The sequence below is a fragment of the Parus major genome, chromosome 1A, assembly GCF_001522545.3.
Source record: "Parus major isolate Abel chromosome 1A, Parus_major1.1, whole genome shotgun sequence".
Classification (NCBI taxonomy): Eukaryota; Metazoa; Chordata; class Aves; order Passeriformes; family Paridae; genus Parus; species Parus major.
Genome location: NC_031773.1, coordinates 49,400,368 through 49,422,706, shown reverse-complemented (window position 1 = coordinate 49,422,706; position 22,339 = coordinate 49,400,368). Strand labels below are relative to the sequence as shown.

Below are 22,339 nucleotides of genomic sequence, written 5' to 3'. Positions count from 1 at the left end.
TTTTTTTTTTTTTTTTTTTTTTTTCTGAATTCCTTTCCCAGAGAGTATCCCAATGAAAAGCTTGAAGTGCTACAATGACTACAACTCACAGGTGACTTGCACATGGATGGAGCTTTCAGAGGCTCATGACCTCGTTGGTATGATCCTTTACCAAAGGGATAATGTTAACATGTAAGTACCTGAAATGTGCTGAGCTAGATAGAAGTCCAAAGGCATATTGACCGTAACTTGGAATCCTGGGGACAAGCAGTCAAGATTTTAGAAAGCACAGCCACCTCTCTTTTTCAATTAAGCAGAAGTTTTGTTTGCTTCTGAGGCCTCATCTAGGAAAAGAGGAATGAATAGGTTATGCCAGTGGAGTTGTTTTTACCACCTTTACAATTATTTTCCATAATTTTGTTGTAGGATCGTAGATATGAAATAAGAAGGGGCATGTAGGCTGCTAATAATCAGTGTTGGGGAGAAGGAAGTGTCAGAATAAGTGTGAGTATTGTTTGTAAACCCTAAAGGGAGGAGACATTCCTCCTGTCATTTTGCTCATTTAGGAGCATCACTGAGAGTGTGGTTTTGATAGCTTTTGAGAAATATGTGTAGACTGTATATTTATGAGATAGAGAGGACTGGTAAGTTGTCTATCTGTGCCATCAGTTTTCCTCCCAGAGATACTGGTGTGTTTATGACAGTATCTCTCTGTTACACTTGTTTCCTTTTCAAAAGGGAACCAAATCACCAGATGGTTGGTGAGGACAAGAAACAACAGAAATGGAGCAATAGTTTGAAGGGAGAGTGGAAGGATGGATAGTTGAGAAGAAAATTATTTAGAGTCTGGGGATACAGGAAGAAAAAGAGAGAGGAAGAGCTCTTAATTTTATTGCAAACAAAAGGGAATTAATAGACCTAAGAGCAGATGAAAACAATTGAAGAACTTTGGAGCATGACCTTAAAGTTAAATACTTCTGGGAAAAGATGATATAAAGTTCCTTGGACTTTTGGAGCATTCTCTGAAGCATTGTTGCATGATAAAGTGCGTGGATCTTGAGAAACAGCTGAGGTGAACTGCCCAGACAAGCACGTATTAAACATGGACAGTCACACAGCTGAAATCAAAATGGCCAACAATTAAACAGGATCAGCTCATAGATGAAGAATAGTTGACTAAACCCCAAACTGTAAGATAATGCTGGTGAGCAGGTAGAAATAGCTTCAGGACTTCACACCCCTTGGGCTGACTCTTTTGCCTAAGGCTACACACATACTGCAGTGTCCAATCCATACTTCATCAATATCCCTGGTTTCCTTGCTAATATCCAACTTACAAAAATAGAAATAGTGCTGAATAATGCTTGCTGACATATAGTTGGCTAGAAGACTCCATCCTATGCTGGAAGAGAGTATTTGGCCTTAAATATTCACAACTTAATATTTCTCATCTGAGCTGGAACAAGATAATATACTGGGCATGAAGCCATAAGCACAAACAAAATTCCACAGGGTACATAAAGAAGCAATGGATCTCTCCAGCAGCTAAGGCTACTGCAACCACACAAAGATTATCCTCTCCTGCCCAGTTTAAAAAATTGTTTCTAATTTTCATGATGCTCCTTGGCCTGGAGAAAGGCCATCTGAAAGGATGATTAACATTGTAGATGAAATCTTTAATGAATACTTAAGGTCCCTTGGCACAACAGAACAACTAAGGATACCGAAGTACATTTTGGTTGAGAATCTTTTTCTAAGTGTTTTTATGGTACTGCAAAATAAAAGTCTTCAAGCAGCTTAGGATCATCAGAAATTTTACGGCCCTTAACTCTGAGTAAAAGGGGTATTTATTTACATGACATTCATTTTCATCATACTATTTCTCGCCTAAAAATATGAGGTTACATAGAGCTAGGCTAAAAAGTAACAAAAATTAACTGGTACTGTAACATTCTTCTGCATGACTTTGAAATGGGAATGCAAAATTCTGGTGTCAAAAATGTTTCTCATATTAACTGAGGCAAGGCAGGCCTAATAGGAACAGTGAGAAGAGGATATAAGTGTCTTTGTGAATTATAACAACAGGATGAGATGAAATTAGTTTCAGGTGTTTAATTTTGCACTAACTACAGGTCTTCAGATCTTTATAGATTACTTTCTCTGTACATAGGGAGAACAAGGACATGTTTTGCAAACTCCAGACAGAAAATGACTTACGTGAAACTCCAGATGTGTATGTGCATTGGGTCTGCCACAACACTACAGACTATTTTGGAATAGGGGTAGATTATATTTATGGCTTCAGACCTAAAAAGGTACTTCAAACGGAAGTGGATGTTGATCTTTTCCAAAATGGTAAGGCTTAAATACCATATTCTCATTTCCCAATGAATTTTAAGGATTTTTGAGAATGTATTTGCCATTCACCTGGAAGTGAATTCCATTTCCCATTGTGCAAACTGACAAAGAGTTCCACATTGAAAAGGGTGGGCAGGGAGAGGAGAAGGCAAGTTTCTGACAGCAGCTGGATCTGGTATCATCTCAGGGGATATCAAGCAGGAGGCACTTGTTCTGTCAGGGATAAGATTCTCTGGAAATGAGGAAGCTTACCTAGATGTTTTCTTCCCCTCTTTTCCTCATTATCTCCTCTCATGCATTGTACCTTCACCTTCCAGTTCAGCCCCTCCCACCTCAAAACCTCTCAGTGACCTCAATGACATCAGGAGATTTCTTGCTGACCTGGGAAACAGCCGATGGAAGCCAAGGGTTGGGCAATGCGCTGGACTATGAGGTCACTTACAAGCGGGAGTGGGAGTCCTGGGAGGTAAGAGCAGAGGAGCTGAGCTGTCCTCATTCAGGTTGCACTATTCTGGGCAGTTTAAATCCTGAGCTAAAAGTTGTGTGAATGAATGGTCTTTCCATTCTCAGGGACTGTGAAGAGATACAGCAAGTGTTGTTTTGGGTCAGGTGGAAGGGTCTCTCTTTCTGTTAGCAAGTGACTTGTCCAATGAAATAGCATTTTTCCTGAACTGAAATGCTGAACTAAATGCAAAGATCTCCACTCAAAGAAACCCCCAACCACTGTACTTGGATTTGAATTGGGGTTAAACTGAATTAAATCACATTCCAATATGAGGCTGTGGGTTCATGCGGGAAAAACAGCGAAATACATTTGATGTTGTTCCTCCTTTGAGACAGATATGTTTTGGGTTTTTCTTTTCTTTTTTTTAAAAAAGGTTTTAGGAGTCCATATCCTTTGTCCTATAATTTCCCTAGATCTGCATATGTTTTTATTCTGTACCTGTCAGCCTGATCTTTATATTTTAAGGGAATTATCTTGGCCAGATTCCCACATAATTCTGTGCTGAGCAGTGCTATGAACATGTGTAGCTGAAGCTGAAGACAGTCTGAACTTTGCAAGCTGCAGATTGTGCCTGACAGCTGCCATGCCTTGCCCTTCCTGAGTTGTGCTGCAGCGCACATGGGAGCCCCTCTTGTGTGGCAGCATCTGCATGGACCATCACACTTGTGGGACTGTTGGAGATGCAGCCTGGCAGTCAACTCCTCCTCTCACTCTTTCCCTGTCTTCCTTTCACCTCTCCCTTCACCATCATCCCAATTTCCTCCATCCCTTCCTCTCCTTCCTCTCCCCCAACAACAGGAAGCTGCCTCGCTCGTGCTCTCCAACACCACACGCTGCAGTCTCAGCCGTGAGGACCTTGTCCCAGGGAGCAGCTACGTTGCCCATGTGCGAGCCAGACCGGGGCAGGCCAGCGGCTTCTCTGGGCAGTACAGCCAGTGGAGCATGGAGGTGTCGTGGAAGACCCCTGAAGGTAACATGGGATGCAGTGGGGCCATGCAGGGCTGGAAACTGAGAAGAGAGAAGTTTCCTGTCACTAATCTTGCACTTGTGTTCTCTGAAGGTGGCCTTCAGCCCAGAAACCTTCGCTGCCTCTTCGATGGTAGAGATCGTCTGACGTGCAGCTGGGAAGTGAAGAAAGTGATCACCACCTCTGTCCTCTTTGGCTTGTTCTTCAGGGCCACCCCAGCATCAGAGTATGTGCTCTGCCCACAGCTGTGTGTCTGAGCCTTTCCCATTCACCTGATTTCCATTCATCCTCTTTCATCCCCCTAGAGAAGAGGAGTGCTCTCCTGTGCATGAGAAGACTTTGCCCCACACCCCATATGTGGTCCAGAGCTGTGAGATCCCTGTTAACAATTCCATCAGCCAGAGCCAGTACCATGTGTCTGTCCGGGCCAAGACAGAGGACAAGCTGATTGAAGCCTACAAAAACAGTGAGTTTCTGTGTTGCTTCTTGCTTCTCCTTGTTTCTTGAAGAGGTGCCTGTCTAAGAAAGTGGGGCTGAGGACAGTGGTGGTGAGGAAAAGTGAGGGGGAAATGGAATAAACAATCACTGATGAAGAAAGGGACTGTATCAGGTCAGAGCTCTGGAGTGTAGGTGTGGAGTTCCATTCCTCAGCAATGGAACTTGCTACTCTGAGGAAGGTGACAGTGATGGAAACTGTTGTGCAGAAATTCAGGTTGTGGCCTGGAGCTTCTCAGTCAGCATTTGCCACCCTAACTTCTCTGTGATTCACATTCATGAGTGTCCCAGTGACAGGGGACTGTGGTGAGAAGTGTTTGTGGCAAATAGGAGTGTGTCACTATGTGATTTCTCAGGAAAGCCAGTGAGCTCTTGTGTGTTTGTGCAATGGCCCCTGGAACGCTGAATGAGGTGTAGGAATCCTTTGCCCAGTGAGGTGCACTGGGTAAGCCATCTCTGCCCACATGTATATGAAGGTATTTTGGGTCACTTTTCAAACTCTAAGGCAGCTCCTGCAGTGGGTGAAAATATCAGGAGGTAGCTTCAAGAAAAAATTTTCAAGGAAAATTTCTGGAAATGTGGTGGACAAGTACAGATATTTCAACTACTGCTTTGCTGCTTTTCTTTACACAGGGACTGCAGTCAGTATTCACGGGTATGGGTTTTCTGTTACTTAGTGGTCTACTGTTGTATTTGACTAGAAAATGAAGATGCAGAGAGTTAAGAAGTGTTAAAAATCTTTGCCATTTTACATTGCACAAAACAACCTTGTTTTCAGTCCCTGGAAATGATTCACAACATGGAAAGAGATCACTGAACCAGTAGGTTGGTAAGTGCTCTGAGACATTCAGTGTGTTCCAGTTCAGGTGCTGCCGCCTGCAAATGTGTCAGTAACAGCAACAGAGAACCAAGAGTATGAACTAAGGTGGATGAAACACAATTTGAAATACAACTTCATAACACAGAGATACCAAGTCAAGTACTGGGAAAACAACCGATATGAAAAGGTAACTTACAAAGTGCAAGAGTCATGGATATTTCTTTGCTGGTCAAATGGAAATGCAGATCTTCTCACCTCTGTCATTTGTGCTCTTTCCCTCTCCCCAGACTCTCCAGGAGTTAAATATCAGCAATGATGAACCTCCCTTCATCTTCACCCTGCAGATGCTGGCAGCATCTACAGAGTATAGGGGGAAAATGCGTGCAAGGGTGGATAGGCCTCTGGAATATGAGGGACCTTGGAGTGAATGGAGTGAGGAGTTCACCTGGAAGACTGAGAATGGTACTTTACATGCAGCTGCTTCTGTCAGGTTTTGGCTAGAATTGTTCTTCAGTATAACACATTCTCTCAGCTGGGGTTGGAGTGAGGTGCAGCCATGGCCTAGTTGGAGTCACCTACCAAGACATCTACCCTGCCTGCATCCTTGCAGGCAATGCTAGGGAAGGAAGTGAATGACCTTTTAAGTTTCCTTCTTACTTGCCTTCATAAGATGAGTACAACAAACCATAAAGTTTTCCATGTGGAGAATGAATCAAAGACATCCTGCCCGAAGGATAATCATTATTTTCTTATTCCAGTAGTCCATTCTGCTGTCAGTGACTAAAGAGCCTGATACTTTAAGAAGATAGAACATAAGCCATCAGCTTTTTATATTTGCAGAGTGACTATAAGGTTGTGTAAAACACACAGTGGATTCTGCTGGAGATAAAGTCTTTACATGTTTTTGTTGTTTATGGGCTCAGAGGCAGAGTGTCTGGCATCCTACAATCTTTTGCCTAAAGTAATATGATCTTGCATTATTTGTCCTGAGGAAGGTTGAAGTGGTTATACTGTGGGAAAATTCTGATGTGTGTATTCAGGAAGAAATTGGTGTGCTGTTGTGACAGTTAGCAGGGGGAACTCTTAGGAAATCTCTGAGACCCCATTTCCTCAGAACTGTGCAGAGTCAGGCAGACTTGAAATGTCTGAAGTCATGCCTGGAGTAAGATTCATAACCATCCTTTTATTAGCTTAAATTGTTTAATTCTGATATGAGTAAAAGCTAAGAAGGCAATCAGCAAAGGAAACAATGAACTCCTTTGGTCAGTATGCTCTTCAGGTCATGTTCTCCTGTCCTACTTTTGAGGATATTCCAGCAGTTAGAAGGCCCTATGATCCTGTCCCTCCACATATCAAATTCCCTGAGTAGTGGCCAGAGTGAAAAACCTGTTGCAGGAAACAGTCACCCTGCAGGTTGATATCTTTTTCTCTTTTCTCTCTTTCAGTTCTGGCACCTGTGGTTCTCCCAGTGACGCTCCCAGCTGTCATCATCGCTTTGCTGGTAGTTGCTTATTGCAGCTATAAGTATTTCCTCAGGTAGGCTTGCATTGCAACATGGAGACTTAGCAGCCCATGTGGGTGGCATAAAGTCTGAGGCACTTCTTGTACCCCAGGAGAGAGGTCTGTGTGGAGATGGGCCTTGGTGGGCAGCCTTGTGCACAGCTGTACGAGGGATGGAGTTGGGCGGTGCTGTGCCAGTGCCTTGGTCGTGCCTTGCTGTGCTGAGCAGCATGGTGTATGGGGTGCAGCCACATTGAGAAGCAAATGTTGAAACATTTAAAATGTTGAAGCAGTTGAAAACTGTTTTCTTGCTGCAGGAAGAAGAAAATGTGGGAGGAAAAGATTCCAAACCCCAGCAAGAGTCTCCTGATCCAGAGCTACCTTGGGGTAAGAGAGAACTGTACCTTGAAGGATTCATTATTTCTCTTTCAGGACTTCCAATAATCTTGAGAGCTCTTCTTGTTTTCTAGTCCACAATAAACAGATATCTTCATTTATCTGTTACTTGTTTTTAGAAGTTCTGGTCCTAGTCAACATAATGCTCTTATATTTAGCAGACCTTTTTGTGCTGTGATTGTCAGCACAACTGTGATTTAAAATCAATGTAGAAAAATTTTCAGTACTTTAAAATTTCCCGTTCCTGTACTTTTAAAAGGAGATTCTTAATACCTGGTCAGCACTTGTGGACTCACCAACTCCCAAAAGCAGGTTTCTAGGGGACATTGCTAAGTAGCTCCCTGGTTTCCCTTCAAGCTCCAAGCTTGAAGTTTTCTCTCTTGAAGTCCAGAGTAGCAACTCTACTGTTCCTTTTACTTTTTTCCCAATACTCTGAAAATTTTAAACTCAATCATTTCATGATCACTGTGGCCAAGACAACCACCTACTATCAAATCCCTTAAGTCCTCTATTCACAAATAACAAGTTTAGGAGGGCATCTTTCCTTGGGTCACTGAATACTTGTAGTGAGGTCAGTGGTAAGGCAATATGGGTTTGAAGAAACCATCTTCTGGAGAGGAGAACATACCTTTGAGTTGCATTAGTGAAGTTGTATCCCTGTTACCAGGTGCTATAGGCTCTCCTATTTGTTTCCTTTGTCCACAAGGAATGTACAATTCCTGATTCTACTGCCAGTGAGATACTGCTCTTTGGTCATGTCTGCTTTTTCATTTTCAGAAAGGACATTTGGGAAGCTGGCCAACAAGCAACCAGCTGGACTTCAACAAATACAACCTTTCAGAGAAGATGGAACAGGCTAGTTTCCTTCAAGTTGTGGACAGGTAAGTGAACGTTACATGACAGTGACACTGTGGATGGTCTCTAAGACCTCCACTGCATCATGGCAGAATATAATCAAATGTTATGTCCCAAAAAATCTTATACAAGTTACTTTTGACAAGGAGATTCAAATTTTTAATACAGGGATAACTGCATCTGCAAGATATTTTTTTCTAGGCCTGTGTGTAGCTATGTGTGTTTTCAACTAAGATTGATTTATGTTTTGTGTTTAAAACAATAATCTCTCTCATGAGCAACTTTTAACTTCCCCACATTCAGGCAGGTGAAGACTTTGGCCGAGTGCCTTGAGGACCAGACCAGGAAGACAGATGCTTCCTCTGTTACATCGGACCTGCAGAACTCATACCATGCTTTAAATGAGTCAGAGCATGCCCCAGTTGCCTGCTCAAGTCAGAGTGCCAGTCACTCCTTTCCCATTTCAAGGAGAAACAGTGCTGATGCAAGTATTGCTTCCCACAGAGCAATCCCTTGCTTTGCTTTCAATGGTCCCTACTTGTACAACCCGGAGGTGTCCTCTCACCCTGATACACATCAGACCCTGGAAATGGGCCCCGTGGGACTCAGTAAGAAATCGGTTTCCCTTCAGTATGTGACTCTCCCAGGGGAAGACTCTCCCCAGACCCCACAGAGAGAAGAACAGCCAGGAACAGCTCCTCCAAAGGACATGCTTCCAGAGCAGAAGGGAATGATGCAGCACCTCAATGACAAGGAAGAAGCCTTGCAGGACTCACCAGCCTGTGGGGAAGGCACCAACGAGGGAACAGAAGAGCAGAACGCTCCAAAGGCTCTCCACTGTACCACATCTCCTCAACTGTGCCCCTTGGAGTACGTTGCCACAGACAGCCCCTTACTGCCATCAGCCAGCTCCTCCATCCATCCTCCACTTCTCTCAGCTGAGGAATCACCTTGTGGCTCACAGGAGCCCCAGCTTCCCAGTGGTGACTCCTCCCATGAGTTTTCTCTAGGGAAAATTGGTGTCGTGATCCCAGTTTCAGGCCAAGCACCAACATCATCTCCTGAATTGCACCTGGATGCATTTGGCAACTATCTTACTGTGCCTGAAGGTCTCGATGAACATTTAAAACCCACAAAGATTTCTTTGCCTGTATTACAGAAGGAAAATGGTATTCCTAGAAAGCAGCCTTTGTCAGAAGGTGACTTGGTGGTGTTAAACCCTGACAGCAGTGAGCCAGTTTTCCTTTGCCAGGTTGGTGATTATTGCTTCCACAGCCTAAAATCCATTGTGAAGATGGCTAATAGTCAGGAAGGCCAGCAAGTCAAGAAACCTTCTGAAGGCAAGACAACACTTGGGCAGCCTGTATGTGATGATGAATCCATCACGGGCAAGGAAAAGGATGCATGGAAAAGGGAAAAAATACAGACCATTCAGCTTTTCAAAAACCTGAAATCAGATGATTACTTTTCCTGGCAGCAATCTCTGGGGATCAAAGAAATCTGTTAAATGGGTAAATAAATACTAATGAATACTAAAGAGACAGGTCACTGAAAGAGGCTCACTATCTGGTGAAAATGAATCCTCAAACCTAGGAACAAATAAACACCAGTTCCATTTTCAAGTTTCCAGTTCAATGTGTAAAAAAACTTGAAGTAGCTCAATATCATCCTCGGTGATATATCCTCATGTCAGATTTGGCATGAAAGACAACACAAATATTGCCCTTCAGTGTTTTTCAAACTTTTTGGCTTATCCATGATTAACAGTTTATCCTCCTCATGATCCTGTAATACATCACAATCATCTTGCAATTATATCGGATTGCTTGGCAAAACTCGTGGCAGGAAATGCAGACTTAACAGCTTGAAAGGCTATCAGAGGAAGACAAGCTTGGAAACCTTGGAAACAAAAGTTCTATACCTAAAAGCAATTTTATTTAATTTCTGTGCACTTGTAAAATACCTCTAAAAGTCACCAAGGAACTTCTATATCTCAGCCTTTCCATTATGGCATGAAATAGGTATTCTTTAAGGTGAAAAAAACCCCAGACAGTTATAGAAGCATAGAAAAAAAAATGAGAAAAAAAATTGTTGAAATACAGGCAAACTTTCTTAATGTTAATGTGCAGTATATCATGGTGGATTCAAAGGATGAGAAGGAAACATTACTGGGATACATAAAGCAAGTTGTAGAGAACCATTTGGAAGAAGAAATGATACTGAAAGAAAACCCAAGGGCTCCTAAGGTTCAGTGAGAGGGAGTGAGGCAGATGACAGAAAATGGCAGATATGAGATGCTGGGAAGGTGCACAAGCCTGTAACTGCTGGGGTTCTGCTTCTAAGTGCTGAAGTACTGCATGATTTTATTTTAGGTTCATTGGCTGTTTATGCATTATTCATCCTCATGTGTAATTGATTCTTGGTTTGTTTGTTTTTTTTTCTTTTTTCTCTTAAATAATGAGAGCTGAGAAAGAGGAAAAACTTTTTTCCCAATTTTGCTGTATAGGAAGTGGTGCAAGGTAAGAACATTTCTTCAGAACTGCTACTCTGTAATCAGTAAAAAGGGTTTGGTTTCAGACCTGAAGGTGGACTTGACCTCCAAAAAAAACAATTTTTTTTTTTTTCAAATATAAAATCTGTATTAATAAACATATTATTTCTTCCTGTTTTTCATTTCATATGTTAAAAATACTGTGTTTACAATTAAATTACTATTAGCTCATTTGCTCAGGTCTCAGAAAATTCTATATGTGAGGCAGGACATTTTCTTCTGACTGCTGTATTACTTGACAGAGAAAATGTATTTTGCCACCCAATTCCTCCTGCTGGGTTAATGGGACTGTGCTGATTCAGAAATTACAGTGAAATTATTTGGGTTTTGAGAACTTAATCCTTGTAAGTACCATTTTAAATCCAAAAGGTGTGCAAATTGAACCTGGTGCTCTTCACAGCAGAAGGCAGGCAGTTGCAGCCTCTGATAGAGAATAATGATTTAACACTTTGAGAGATTTGCAGTTTAGACCTTTTGTAATCAATGGATTTTTGTTTTATTAATCTCTTCTTTGGCCTTTTATAAGTGGCACAATTAATTTCTTCCAGGCTGTATAATTGTGCTCTATCGAAGCATGTCCTAAAAGGAGATGTTCAAATTCATATGCAAATATTGTATCTGAATTCATATCTTAGATATGCATCACTTTGCTGGGCCTTGAATTGCTAGGGTTTAATAATCAAGAAGAATAATGAGTGGGAGAAGTTTTATCCAACTCAGTGGCTTTTGGATAAAGCCCATTTGCATTGTGATCAGTGCTCTAAGATGTGATCAGTACTCTGACAGTTCTCTGTTCCTTCTGTTCCTCTGCACTTCACTGGGCATTTGCAGAGGCTGACTTTGGAGACAGGATTTACAGATAAAAGCACATTTGTTATGATCCCACAGAGACAATATTATCATCTGAAGGAGCCTGGAATTTGCAGAGAAACATGCCATTGTCAGGATAGAGAGCTGCACAGTGGTTTGCTTTCCAACTATAACAATTCATTTACAGCAGAATGAGTTTTTGCTCTAGGGACTCTCTCTTCAATATCCACCTAAATATCATTAAATAAAATATGTAATGAACATTGGAAACAGAGCTCATGGTCTATGGCTCTTCTCTGACAGAGGAATCCACTTCTTACTGGAATCAAAACTTCTATAAACTTCACCTGTTGCTGATCCTATGAATTTTCCATTCTCTTCTGCATGAGGTCCAGGTGCACTGAGGGTGATAAAGAGCATTTTACAGTCCTGTAGCCTGATTCAAGACTTAGAAGCAGTCATGAGTCCCAGGTCTCCAACTTCCTGATCATTAGCTTGAGCCATAAAGTTACTGTGCAAAGGCCAGCTGCTGCTCCCTTCCCCTTCAGTGCCAGGTACTGATGTGAAGGAGTGGAATCATCATGGTGATGATTCAGGAGCCAATTTTGACATGCTCCTGTCTGTAGGGCTTCTCACTAAGTAGTTCCAGCCCCTCATCCTGTATATCTGCATGATGAGTCACCAGTGTTTCTTACACAGTCAAAAAACAGGTGATGAGATGATTGCAACCTTTTCCTTACTGCATACTCAAACATCAAAGGTTGTGCCCATGTTTTAACAGCAGGCATTTTTTCTTGCTCTGAAGTAATAACTTTATGATAATCTTCATCAGCCAGAAACATATTACTTGAATTTGCATGAGATTAGGGTAGGAAGTTTATTGTGACCTCAGTAGTTCTAATTAAGGTCAACACTGAACTGGTCTGTTGCTGCATTTCTGTAGGCTTGGGAGTTGTCTCTTATGTAAGGAAGGAAAATGGGGCTGAATGGTTTGCTAGAAAAAAAACCCTGGGGTGGAAAGCCCTTCAATACCTCAAGGAACAATAGGGGGAGAATTTCAGAGAATCCTGTATCTCTGCTGGGTAATGGAAAACAAAACCAACCTATCCTGCAGTCCCTGCCTAGTTTCTTGTTCACAAGTTCATTGTACACACGATTTTATTCCCATAGAACTCCACTCTGTCTCTTCTCCTCACTCCCTACATGCTCCCTCTGCTCTCACTGTGGAGATAAAATTTCCATGAAAATAAACTCCACATGTCACATTCTGTACATGGAATAAGTACAGGGAATAAGTAACACTATGACTTCATGCCTCCTTTTGCTCTTTATGAGTCCTCTCAAGTGTATGCCAGGATTCCATATGTTCCAACCCTGACCCTAACAGCTCCTCATTCTACACAATGGATGTTTCACCATGAGGTTCAGTGGGTGATCCCAAACTCCTCTACAAATTTGTACAAGATGAACCAAATTTAGGTCAAAACTTTTGTGTGCTTTCCAGCTTGTTGGTAGAGAACCATTTGGTCCTCATTCTTAAATGATGATTTGTCTAGAGAAGTAGCTGTAAAGCTGTCTGAAACAACTGGACAACTGTTCTCTCTTTAAAAAATTTCCAGCTCCTTGCTTGCAGTGTGCACATACATTGCAAAGGTTTGGGATGAGTACTTTTTAATCTTCTAAGCTGTTTGTCCTTCTGTGGCACTCAAAGTTACATAAGATGTTGACACACACTTTTGAGTTTATTTCATTAACTGCATATTCAACCCTTGAATTCCATGACTTCTCTCTTTGTTTTGCTTCCATCCTGAATTTGGGGATTTTAATTGGAATAATTTTGGCAAGTTTCTGTCTTCTAGTGCACATCTTATCATCTCAGTATACAGGGCATAATGTTAACCCTAGTCAGAGCAGTAAAAGCAGCTGACGGTGTTGCCAAGCAGAAAGGCGTGGAGGGAGCCATGTAGTGGCAGTCCTGTGCTCCCCTTGGCACACCTTTTGTAGCTGCAGTGCTCCCAAATCAGGGAAGAAAGGGGAACAAACACTCTGGAAGAGAGATATGATCAAATAAAACGGGATTGGAAAAAAACAGAGAATTTGGAGTGACTAAAGCCAATTATACTGAGAGGAAAAGAAGTGCAGTTACAAGGACTGAAACTTGCCAAAATTAAATCCCCACATCAGGGAGGAAGGCTAAATAAAGAGACAGGAGAAGAAACTGAAGAAATTGAATGCTCAAAAGAAAAAGAGACAATTCCGAAGCAAAATGAAAAGTATAAAAGCAAATGGGATGACATGAAATTCAGGGAAACAGACCAAAGCTTGCCCAGCAGATCCTCATTGGAATCACAAGATTTCATTCCTGTAGTGACAGGACAGTGGGCAGCAGTTTTATACTGACATAGGATAGATTTGGGTTGGACATAAAGAAGAAATTTTTACTATGAGGCTGGCAAGACAAAGAAACTGGCAGCTCAGAGAAGCTGTGGATGTTTATTCATTAGAAAGGTTCAAGGCCAGGTTGGATGGGGCCTTCAGCAACTTGGTCTAATGGAAGATGTCCTTGCCCATGGCAAGGAGTTTGGATCCTTCCAACCCAAACCATTCTGTGAATCTCTGGTTCTGTGATTCTAATCTCCTATCCCTCTTTTATAGCTTAGTGTTTTCTCCATCATCACTGGTTTAGAGCACCCCAGAAAAGTGGTGCCTTTCTCAGTCACTCAGATCTCTCAGGTAAGAGATCTCTCACCACTTGGTCTGCCAGATAATTAATAAGCATGTTGAAAATTATAATTTTCCCAGGAGAAACCACTTAAATCCTTTCTCCAATATGAAAACTAACCAGTATTTTTTTTTCTCCTTAGTTTTCTGTCTTTAAATTACTTCAATCTACATGACAACCTTCCTTTTATCTCTTAGTTTCTTGGAAATGCATTTTTTGAGGGACTTCAAGCTCTTTAGACATCTAGGTATGAGGTATTAATTGGATAACCTTGTACATGTTTGCTTCTGGAGTTCTACAAAGAACTCTACTAGGTTTATGAGGCATGAAAAACTCTTTTATAGAGAGATGCTAACACTTCTCCAGGACATTTTTCTCTACTGCTTCTGTTTTTCCTTTGAGTTTGTATCATCCTGTGCAAAAGCCAGCCTGATTGGTCAGTAGTTCCCTGGATATTTCTCTGAGTACTCCTCAAAAGCTTTCATTTGGTATTTCTTTTTCTCTAAAGCTGAGGCGTGCTAAAGCTTTTGATTATTTACCTCAATTACTCATTCAGCAATTGAATGTTTAAATTCCTTTGCAGATTTTTATGATAAGAAAGCAATCGAGTAATAATATAGGATATGCAAGGCTTGTAAAGAAAGTAAATATGTTCCATTAAACATTAAAATTTAGTTGGGAAAGATAATTCTAAGTTATCATTTTTCTCTACATATCTTGCCTCATTTACTTTTTCAGAACATTAAGGCTACAATAACTCTATAGTGTGGGTAGACTTACAAAAGGCCTAAGTTCACTTTTTAAATTTGTATATGATTCTTTAAACAGCTCCTTTGTCCACTGAAAACATTTCATCCTTTAACAGCTTCTTAGCCTTATTTTTGCCAGTTTGTCCTTAAAACATTATTGCAGTAAAATTGTGCCTTTCATTGTTTCAGCTTTTACTAGGTATTGCATATTTTTCAGGACTAAATCTGTTTGTTTTCTTCTGAGTGCTTTCACAAATAACTCCAAGAAGCAATCATTTACAGTGGCTAAAAAAATAGACTCTGTGGATAGATTCATAGTAGCAAATAAAGTAAAATAAAACAAAGCATTTGTCTTGATTTGGTTGCATAGTTTTATATGCTCTGCTTATCCAGGTTATTGCTTTTCTATGTGTTTTTCTTACCTTCTATTCTATCCCTTTTTCTAAGTCATAGGCTTTCTGTGATTTCAGACCACACAAATAGATCAATCCAAACAATTTATTTTCCACATCTGGCATCATTTCCTTGGTTTTCATTTTAAAATTGCCTCATAGTGTCTTTAATCTTAAATGTCAGCAGCACTGATTCTGTTTTGATTAGGTGGAATCCATCTTATATAAACTTAATCTGCTTCAAAATGTTACCAGATACTAATAAATACAATCCCCTTTTTCCCACAGAGTTTAATCAATCATGCAGTGAGACTCTGTTATCTGACAGAGTGTATAAAAGCAGGACCATTGAAGAATGTTACTATGTAGGACTGCTTTTTTTCAGCCTCCTGGTTTAAACTTTGCTTTCAGAACCTCTCACCTGCTGTTTCTTCGTTGTTGGGCCATAACCATTGGGTTTTGCTTGGCACGTACCAAAAGAATGTCTAGAAAGTTTGTGCTCTGTCACCTTTTCAGCTGCATGTGTCTTTTCTAGTAAAATGTTTGTCTGTTTTTGTATTTACTTGGTCATGAGAAATGAAGGAGATATTTTCCTATTTTCTGCTCCTGAAGGGAGCCCATCCTACTTAAGAAGACACCTCTCAGCCTTTGCTGCACATGTTACCTGTTGAATAACTCCTGGTGCAGTGTTGGTAGTGTCCATGTAACTCCAGACCTCCTTTTGGGAGGTGACATCCTCCTGGGGTGGAGACCAGATCCAGCAGGTGGTACCTGGCTCCTGGGATACCACTCTGTGACATCACATGCCTGGCAAAGCTTCCACTGTGCCCAAGAGAGGCTGTGGATGGTCTGTACAGATATGGCAACACCCACAGGTGTCTAAACATCCTCACGTCCTGTCTTGGAGCTAAAAGGCTTGACTTGTCTACCTGTTCGATCAGGTTTTGTCCCACTTTGGGACTGAAGTTTTTAACTGCTTTACAGATGGCCTTTTGGTGTCTTGTCAGCTCATGATTCTTTGTTTCCTGAATGGATTTATTAAAGTATTTTTGGTCAAAGAGCCCATCCCGGTAGCCCTGAAGAGATTACCAATCAATTTATGACAATCTGCCCACTGCTTTTCATATACACTCATGAAAGTTGCTTTCACTAAGGCTCAGCAAACAGAGAAGGAGAAATTCTGAGGTTTAGACTGATCTCTCCTGCTTGCTCTCTGTATCAGAAGAGTTTTCTCCAACCTTTACCCTAAGCTAAAGGCTCTAACTGGATTTCACTTTAAATAGGGAATTAACACGCCAGTTAACTCCCTTTGTGTGACCTTTAAGAAGAAAGGCACCACTTCACAGCCTGGCTCTGCAGGTGGTGTTGTCTTTCAGCCTTCCCAAATCAGAGCTCTCCAGGCCTTTTTGGCATAGGTATGTCCTGACACAGTCAGGCTGCTTTTCAATGCAAACAAACCAGAAACTGGTGCTGCCAGACTCTGCCATGAGACCAGAGCGGAGAATTTGCTGTCACCGATCCCGTCGCACTCCAGGCAAGCACAAGTTGCCACAACTCTGCTGAACAGAGATGCTTCAGTTCCACCCTAGGGAACTTGAATCTCATGTTCGCCAAGCATTGCTCTTTTGCAGAAACATTCCATCTGATAGGCAGATCCTTGGTGTCTAGGGATGCCAGAACCTAATTGGAGTAAATTAAGTGAGAGGAGTAACAAAGTATTTCTTGGAATCACACACAGTGAGACTGTGGTTAACAAGCATGAAAAAAAGAAAAGGCAATTATTTATGAATGACTGAAGTTTCAAGAGACATAGTGCATGGGTATTCACTACCAGTCCTCATCTTTCTCCACTGAGGTATCTCCATCTAAGTGGGAAAATTCTTCTGCCTGTTAAGAAGAAACTAAAAGGATAAGTTTACACATCTCTCTCTCTCTCTCTTTTTTTTTTATTTTTTATTTTTAATCTGGGAAAGGAGCATGAAGAGAGAAGCATACATGTGTGCCCTTGGAGAAATGTGAAGACAAAAAGTCTCCATTCTTGGTTTCATGTCTATACACTGTGTACAACGTTCATTTTTACCGTATAATCTTGGAAATTATTGTTAAGTAGCTTTTCCTTCTTCTTCCACTCCTTGGCTAACTCTGTTTTCCTTTAGCTTTCAAATTTTTTTATTTCTGATGCACTTCCAGCTGTCACTGATTCCTAAGAAACTGTGTACACTGTGGCAGATGTAATCCAAAGTTGCCTGAGCTCTGGTACTTTCAATTGCTGAAGGTACTGTCCAAACCCGCAGAACTCTCTTCACAGAGGCTGCAGTCCAGGCTAGAGAAAACAGAAAGAGAATTCATTGCCTCTCACTTCTTTAGATGCCACCAGCCCCTTCCTTTTTCCCCCAGAGATTAAAAAGAAAAATATATGTTAAATTACACTGTCTCTATTTGAGTGTATTTGCCTCACTTCTATTGATGCAGAGTGATATTATCACTTAAATTAAAATATGTAATCAGAGTGTGGCTTGAATTTTAATCCCTCAGCTGTGTGGGTTTGGTTTAAGCAGAATCCATATTTAGTAGTGCTACTATGAAGTACTCAACAGTGCCATTACATACTCAGTAGTGCTACTATTTGAATGGAGAGAGTTTTGTACACATCAAGCTCAGCAGCAACAGTGTGCCTTTGAGACAGCACTCACTATGTAAACCAATATTTTGTTTAATGACTGTTTAAATTTATGGAAATTAATTTTCCCTTCAGAAAGCATTGGACACCAGGAGAATCGTGATTTAAAGGGCAGGTTCTGAGTGCAGATTAACAGAAAAGGGAACAAGCAGCAAAGTTCAGCTTCTGTTAAGAGATCATTACATCTCACTGGCAGAAAAATATCACAGTTCTGGGAAATTGGTTAGGCAAAATGTAACAGGAAGTAAATACTTCCCCATTCTTTTTAATTTTATGACATCTGGTCAGGAACCTACTTGCTGGACCTATGCTAAAGTCAAGATTTAGTTAGTAGCACAGCTGTCAGAGCAGAGGCACAGCACCTGTGTGAGTGAGGAACTCGGCCATTACTCTTAAGTGTTGGAGCCTCTGGGGTGCTCAGGGACAGGTGTTGAAACAAAAAGTGGTGAAAATGTTTGTGGCTTCGTTCCAGCTGCCAACTACCACTCAGCGCCTCCTGGTGGGATGGGAAAATGAATGGAAAAGGGAAGAGTAAAACTGACAAAACTTGTGGGTTGAGGTAAAGACAGTTCAATAGGGAAAGCAAAACCTGCTCATAGAAGCAAAACAAAACAGGGAATGCATTCACCACTTCCCATGGGAAGACAAGAGTTCTGCCATTCCCAGGAATGTAGAGCTCCATCCATTATATGTTATGGTGTCTTGGGAAGACAAATGTGATTCCAAACATTCCTCTGCCCTCTTCTTCCTTCAGCTTTATGTGCTGACCATGGTGCCATGTGGTATGGACTATCCCTTGGGTCACTTGGGGTCAGCTGTCCTGGCTGTGTTCCCTCCCAGCTTCTTGTGCACCCCCAGCCTTCTCACTGGTGGGGTGAGGCAGAAAAGGCCTTGACTCTGTGTAAGCACTGCTCAGCAGTAACTAAAACATCCCTGAATTATCAACACTGTTTCCAGTACAAATCCAAAACACAGCCCCATAACAGCTACTGTGAGGAACATTAACTGTATGAAAGCCAAAACCAGCTCTCTGTATCATTGCACACTGATCCTTCCAGAAATGAACACATACTGGGAAGATTGTGATCCCTTGCCTGACATGTGATTCACAGTACTGAACACCACGGACTCTGTGGTCTCTCAAGCAGTAACTCTACAATGGCTGAAACAACCTGGTCTTGGCAGCCTGTTTCACATTTTGGACCTGACAGTGACTCGGCTCAGGCACAGGTGTTTCTTGCAAGGTTAACTCAAGGTTCCCGCCCTTGAGCTGCTAGGAAGGGCAAAATCATTCCTTGCCATCTTCTGACTGCTGTTTCTAAAAAACAGAGCACTCAACCAAGCAGATCCTGGGCCAGCAGTTCTCATGACAGCAGAGACAACTTCAGCTCCTGTTCTTGGAGTCTGAATTCTCAGGAAAGGGCACATTCATTTTCCCTGGTTAACATTGATCTTTCCTAAACATAGACTCAGCTCCTTCTTGCATGCAGGTTTTTCCCAAAAGAAAAAGGAAAAGTGGGTTCTCTGCAAATCCACCTATGAGGTATGTTTGTTTACTGATACAGGGATGTGAGTTTTTCAGCTGCTAGGTTTTTGAAATATCTTTTCCTTGCCAGGAAGCTTTCTCCTTTCTGTGACTTTGTAGCTAAACAGAGTGGGTGTCTCTCACTTTTGCATATGACTTCCTAGAGGCAGAACTCTTGCTAAGGCAAGTGGGCTTATTTGGTGGGCATGGCAATGTATTCACCAAATGAAAACAACCCATAAAGGCAATGCTGAATGTCTTGCTTAATGAGGCATCTAGTTTTTTGCCTTAAACAATAGATCACTTACTCATATCTTGCCCTTACTGACTTTTTACTGAGATCTCTCTTGACTGCTAGAAGAGCAGTGGATTGCTGAGAGCATTTGTTTGGCTTTTAAAAAATCTGTAATCATGTTCTTAGAAGTTGTTTTTCTAAATGTCTGCCACATTCTTTCTCTTGTTAAGGGGTACAAAAGTCAACACCACACTGCTTAGGTCCTGAGGGTCCTTTCATTCAGCTTGGACACTTGCTTATTGCAAAACTATGCAGAGAATTACCAGGACTCAGAATTATGCTTATCCTAGGACACTGATACTGATGTGAGCACTCAGCTAAATAAATTCCCATTCAGCATTACCCAGTTGGTGTTGGTGCTCTCATTTCCTCCAACAACAGGCTTCTCACTGGGGAGAGCCACTCTTTTAGGTTTTCTATGTTATACTCACACTTAATCAGTGTTGGGGTTTCATGGAGCATCAGGCCTCTGCAGCTCAGGAAGAGAAACAAAGTCTTAGATGATAGTTCACTATGTCAGAAAGGCTGTCCTTGCATTCCTTTTTGGGGGGTGAGAAAGGGGAAGATGTGTTTGCAGTTTTAGCCAGTGTTATGAGGCCCTTTGGATCCAAAGGCATGAAGCCTAATGAGGCTTCATCAAGCTTAACCCTTTAGACTTACCTATTTATCAATTCCAAATTTTCTGCACTGAGTGTAGGCCGGAGTCTTACTTTCCTTGTATGACCATTTTGATTTACAAACAAGCAGAGTCAAAGACTTGAGACATTTTCAGATCAAAGACTCATGGTAAAATTCTGAAAAAAGGCAAAGAGTCCAGCCTATTCTAAGAGCAGCAACTGATGTTGGAGACTTCTTTCCACTTTCCCATGAAGGAACAATTTTGACTAGTGAAATAAGTGTAGATCAATACTGTAGATATTCCCAGCAGTTCTCATCACCTAGCACCTCACTTCTCTCTCTGCTTTCTCCAGTCCAGTAACTTGTGTTAATTTTACCATTTCCCACTGTGTGCTCTAGCCTGATCCATTTTCTATTCAGAAAACTTCCCAGTGAAGACCCTACAGTGACTACAGTATCACCCTACAATGACTATCTCTTACAGCTTGCACATGGGTGGAGTGTTCTGAGGCTCATCAAATCAGGAATGTGACTCCAAGCTTTAATAACAGCTGTAAGAACAAAGTTCCTGGCTGGTGTCCTGTGAGGGGCCTGAAGAGGCTTGGTTGATGAACCTGAGAGATGGAGCTGGGCAAAAAGACATGAACAGGTCTTGCAGCTAGCACAGTATCCAGCTTGCAGACACCAGTGCTATGTCCAGACTAGGGAGGAAGCTGGTTCTGTACAGGATGAGGAAGAACAGGAAACAGAGCAAGCAAATCCATCTGGTTTCATTAGCTTTTCAATCACTGGACCCTGCTTTTGCTGTGAGAGCACACAAACACATTACAGCAGGACTTGCTAATAATTGCACTTGAGTGGAGAATGTGTTAGACTAGAGGCAGAGGTGATAATAACTAATCAGATTGGCAGAGAAGGCTGGCTCTTCCTTATGCCAGCAAGAGCACAGCTATGGTTGAAATTATTTCTGCAAAAGAAAAACTGTGAGAAAAACAGAAGTTATAAGTGTTTGTTTAACCTGTGTTTCCTTTCAGATATACTAGATATGTCTCACTCTATCTTGTTGCTACTTCTTCTTTTCAGGAAGAGAACAGAACAGTCAGACTATGAGAGTATGAGAGAGATGAAGGAACAGGAAATAAAGAAGAGATAGGGGAAAGAGAAAAAGTAAAATAGTGGATGCTGAAGATGGAGGGATAAACAGCAAAGAGATTGGAGGCAGGGAAGAAAATACATGAAATAAGAATAGGAAGAAATTACCTCGGTTTTAATTTTGAGAAAAAGCTGTAGGATTCATTCATGAATTGACAGCCGTGAAGCCAATAGAGAAAGTGACTTTTACAATCCCTAGAGTATTGAATCACATTCTAAAAGTTAGCAATTTGCTGTGGATTGAAGTCTCAAACCATGGAAGTGTTCCTGCAGCAAAAAGGACTTCACAGTCTGCACCAAAATAATTTTCTGTTTGCAGGAGCTCTGCAGTCCCACAGTCCTCACAAAACCTCTGTCCCAACTGCTGGTTGCATTTCTCTGGTGTCCCTTCCTTGGGTTCCCTAGTGTGAGCAAGCATAACAGATGTGTGTACACATGTAAAACACCAAGCCTGCCACAATGGAAGTCACAAGCTTTGCTTGCTGAGGGAAGGTGAGCTGGGAGCTGAGAGTGACAGCAAGGCATTGACCTCAATGACAATGGTGTAACCCCACAGTAACAGGAAAAGCAGAACAGTGAGAGTGGCCAGGATCAGCCATCAATCCAGATCCATAGGAAGTCCCTATCCAGTAGCCAGACCCAAGGTCAAGCTAGGAAGTCAATCCCATGGATGGCAATCAGCAATGTGCATCACCAGGCACAGATATGGCTGTGCCAGAGCTCAGGCAAGGGCCTGAATTTACAAGCACCTTCTGAGTGAAGGTGGGGAGATCCTCAGCCAGGATGGTTCCACTTTAGCCTTGGGCATGGGCAGCCAAACCCCTTTTGGGGGAAGGCATGAAAAAGGGTGTGCTCAGGGCACAGACACCCACCAACCCTAAATAGTTATTGTGAGTGCTTCTTCCAGGGAGGGAGGGAGGGAAGGAGGGAAGGAGGGAAGGAGGGAAGGAGGGAAGGAGGGAAGGAGGGA

The 22,339-nt window shown here is 41.8% G+C and overlaps 1 protein-coding gene across 2 annotated transcripts in view; it reads left to right on the top strand.

Moving 5' to 3' along the window:
* The window catches only part of CSF2RB (colony stimulating factor 2 receptor subunit beta), a 13,359-nt gene extending 1,849 nt beyond the window's left edge, over positions 1-11,510 (top strand). Inside the window, exons 2-13 of one of the 2 annotated variants that reach the window (XM_015629356.3) lie at positions 42-171; positions 2,150-2,334; positions 2,655-2,803; positions 3,641-3,812; positions 3,903-4,035; positions 4,115-4,275; positions 5,166-5,311; positions 5,412-5,586; positions 6,570-6,660; positions 6,942-7,011; positions 7,798-7,901; positions 8,179-11,510. In XM_015629356.3, coding sequence (XP_015484842.1) covers positions 42-171; positions 2,150-2,334; positions 2,655-2,803; positions 3,641-3,812; positions 3,903-4,035; positions 4,115-4,275; positions 5,166-5,311; positions 5,412-5,586; positions 6,570-6,660; positions 6,942-7,011; positions 7,798-7,901; positions 8,179-9,382 — 2,720 coding nt within the window. In that variant the 3' untranslated portion in view covers positions 9,383-11,510. Of the gene's footprint in view, positions 1-41; positions 172-2,149; positions 2,335-2,654; positions 2,804-3,640; positions 3,813-3,902; positions 4,036-4,114; positions 4,276-5,165; positions 5,312-5,411; positions 5,587-6,569; positions 6,661-6,941; positions 7,012-7,797; positions 7,902-8,178 lie in introns of those variants that run through there. The other variant, XM_033514582.1, reaches the window with a different exon arrangement.
* The last annotated feature ends 10,829 nt before the right edge of the window (positions 11,511-22,339 follow it).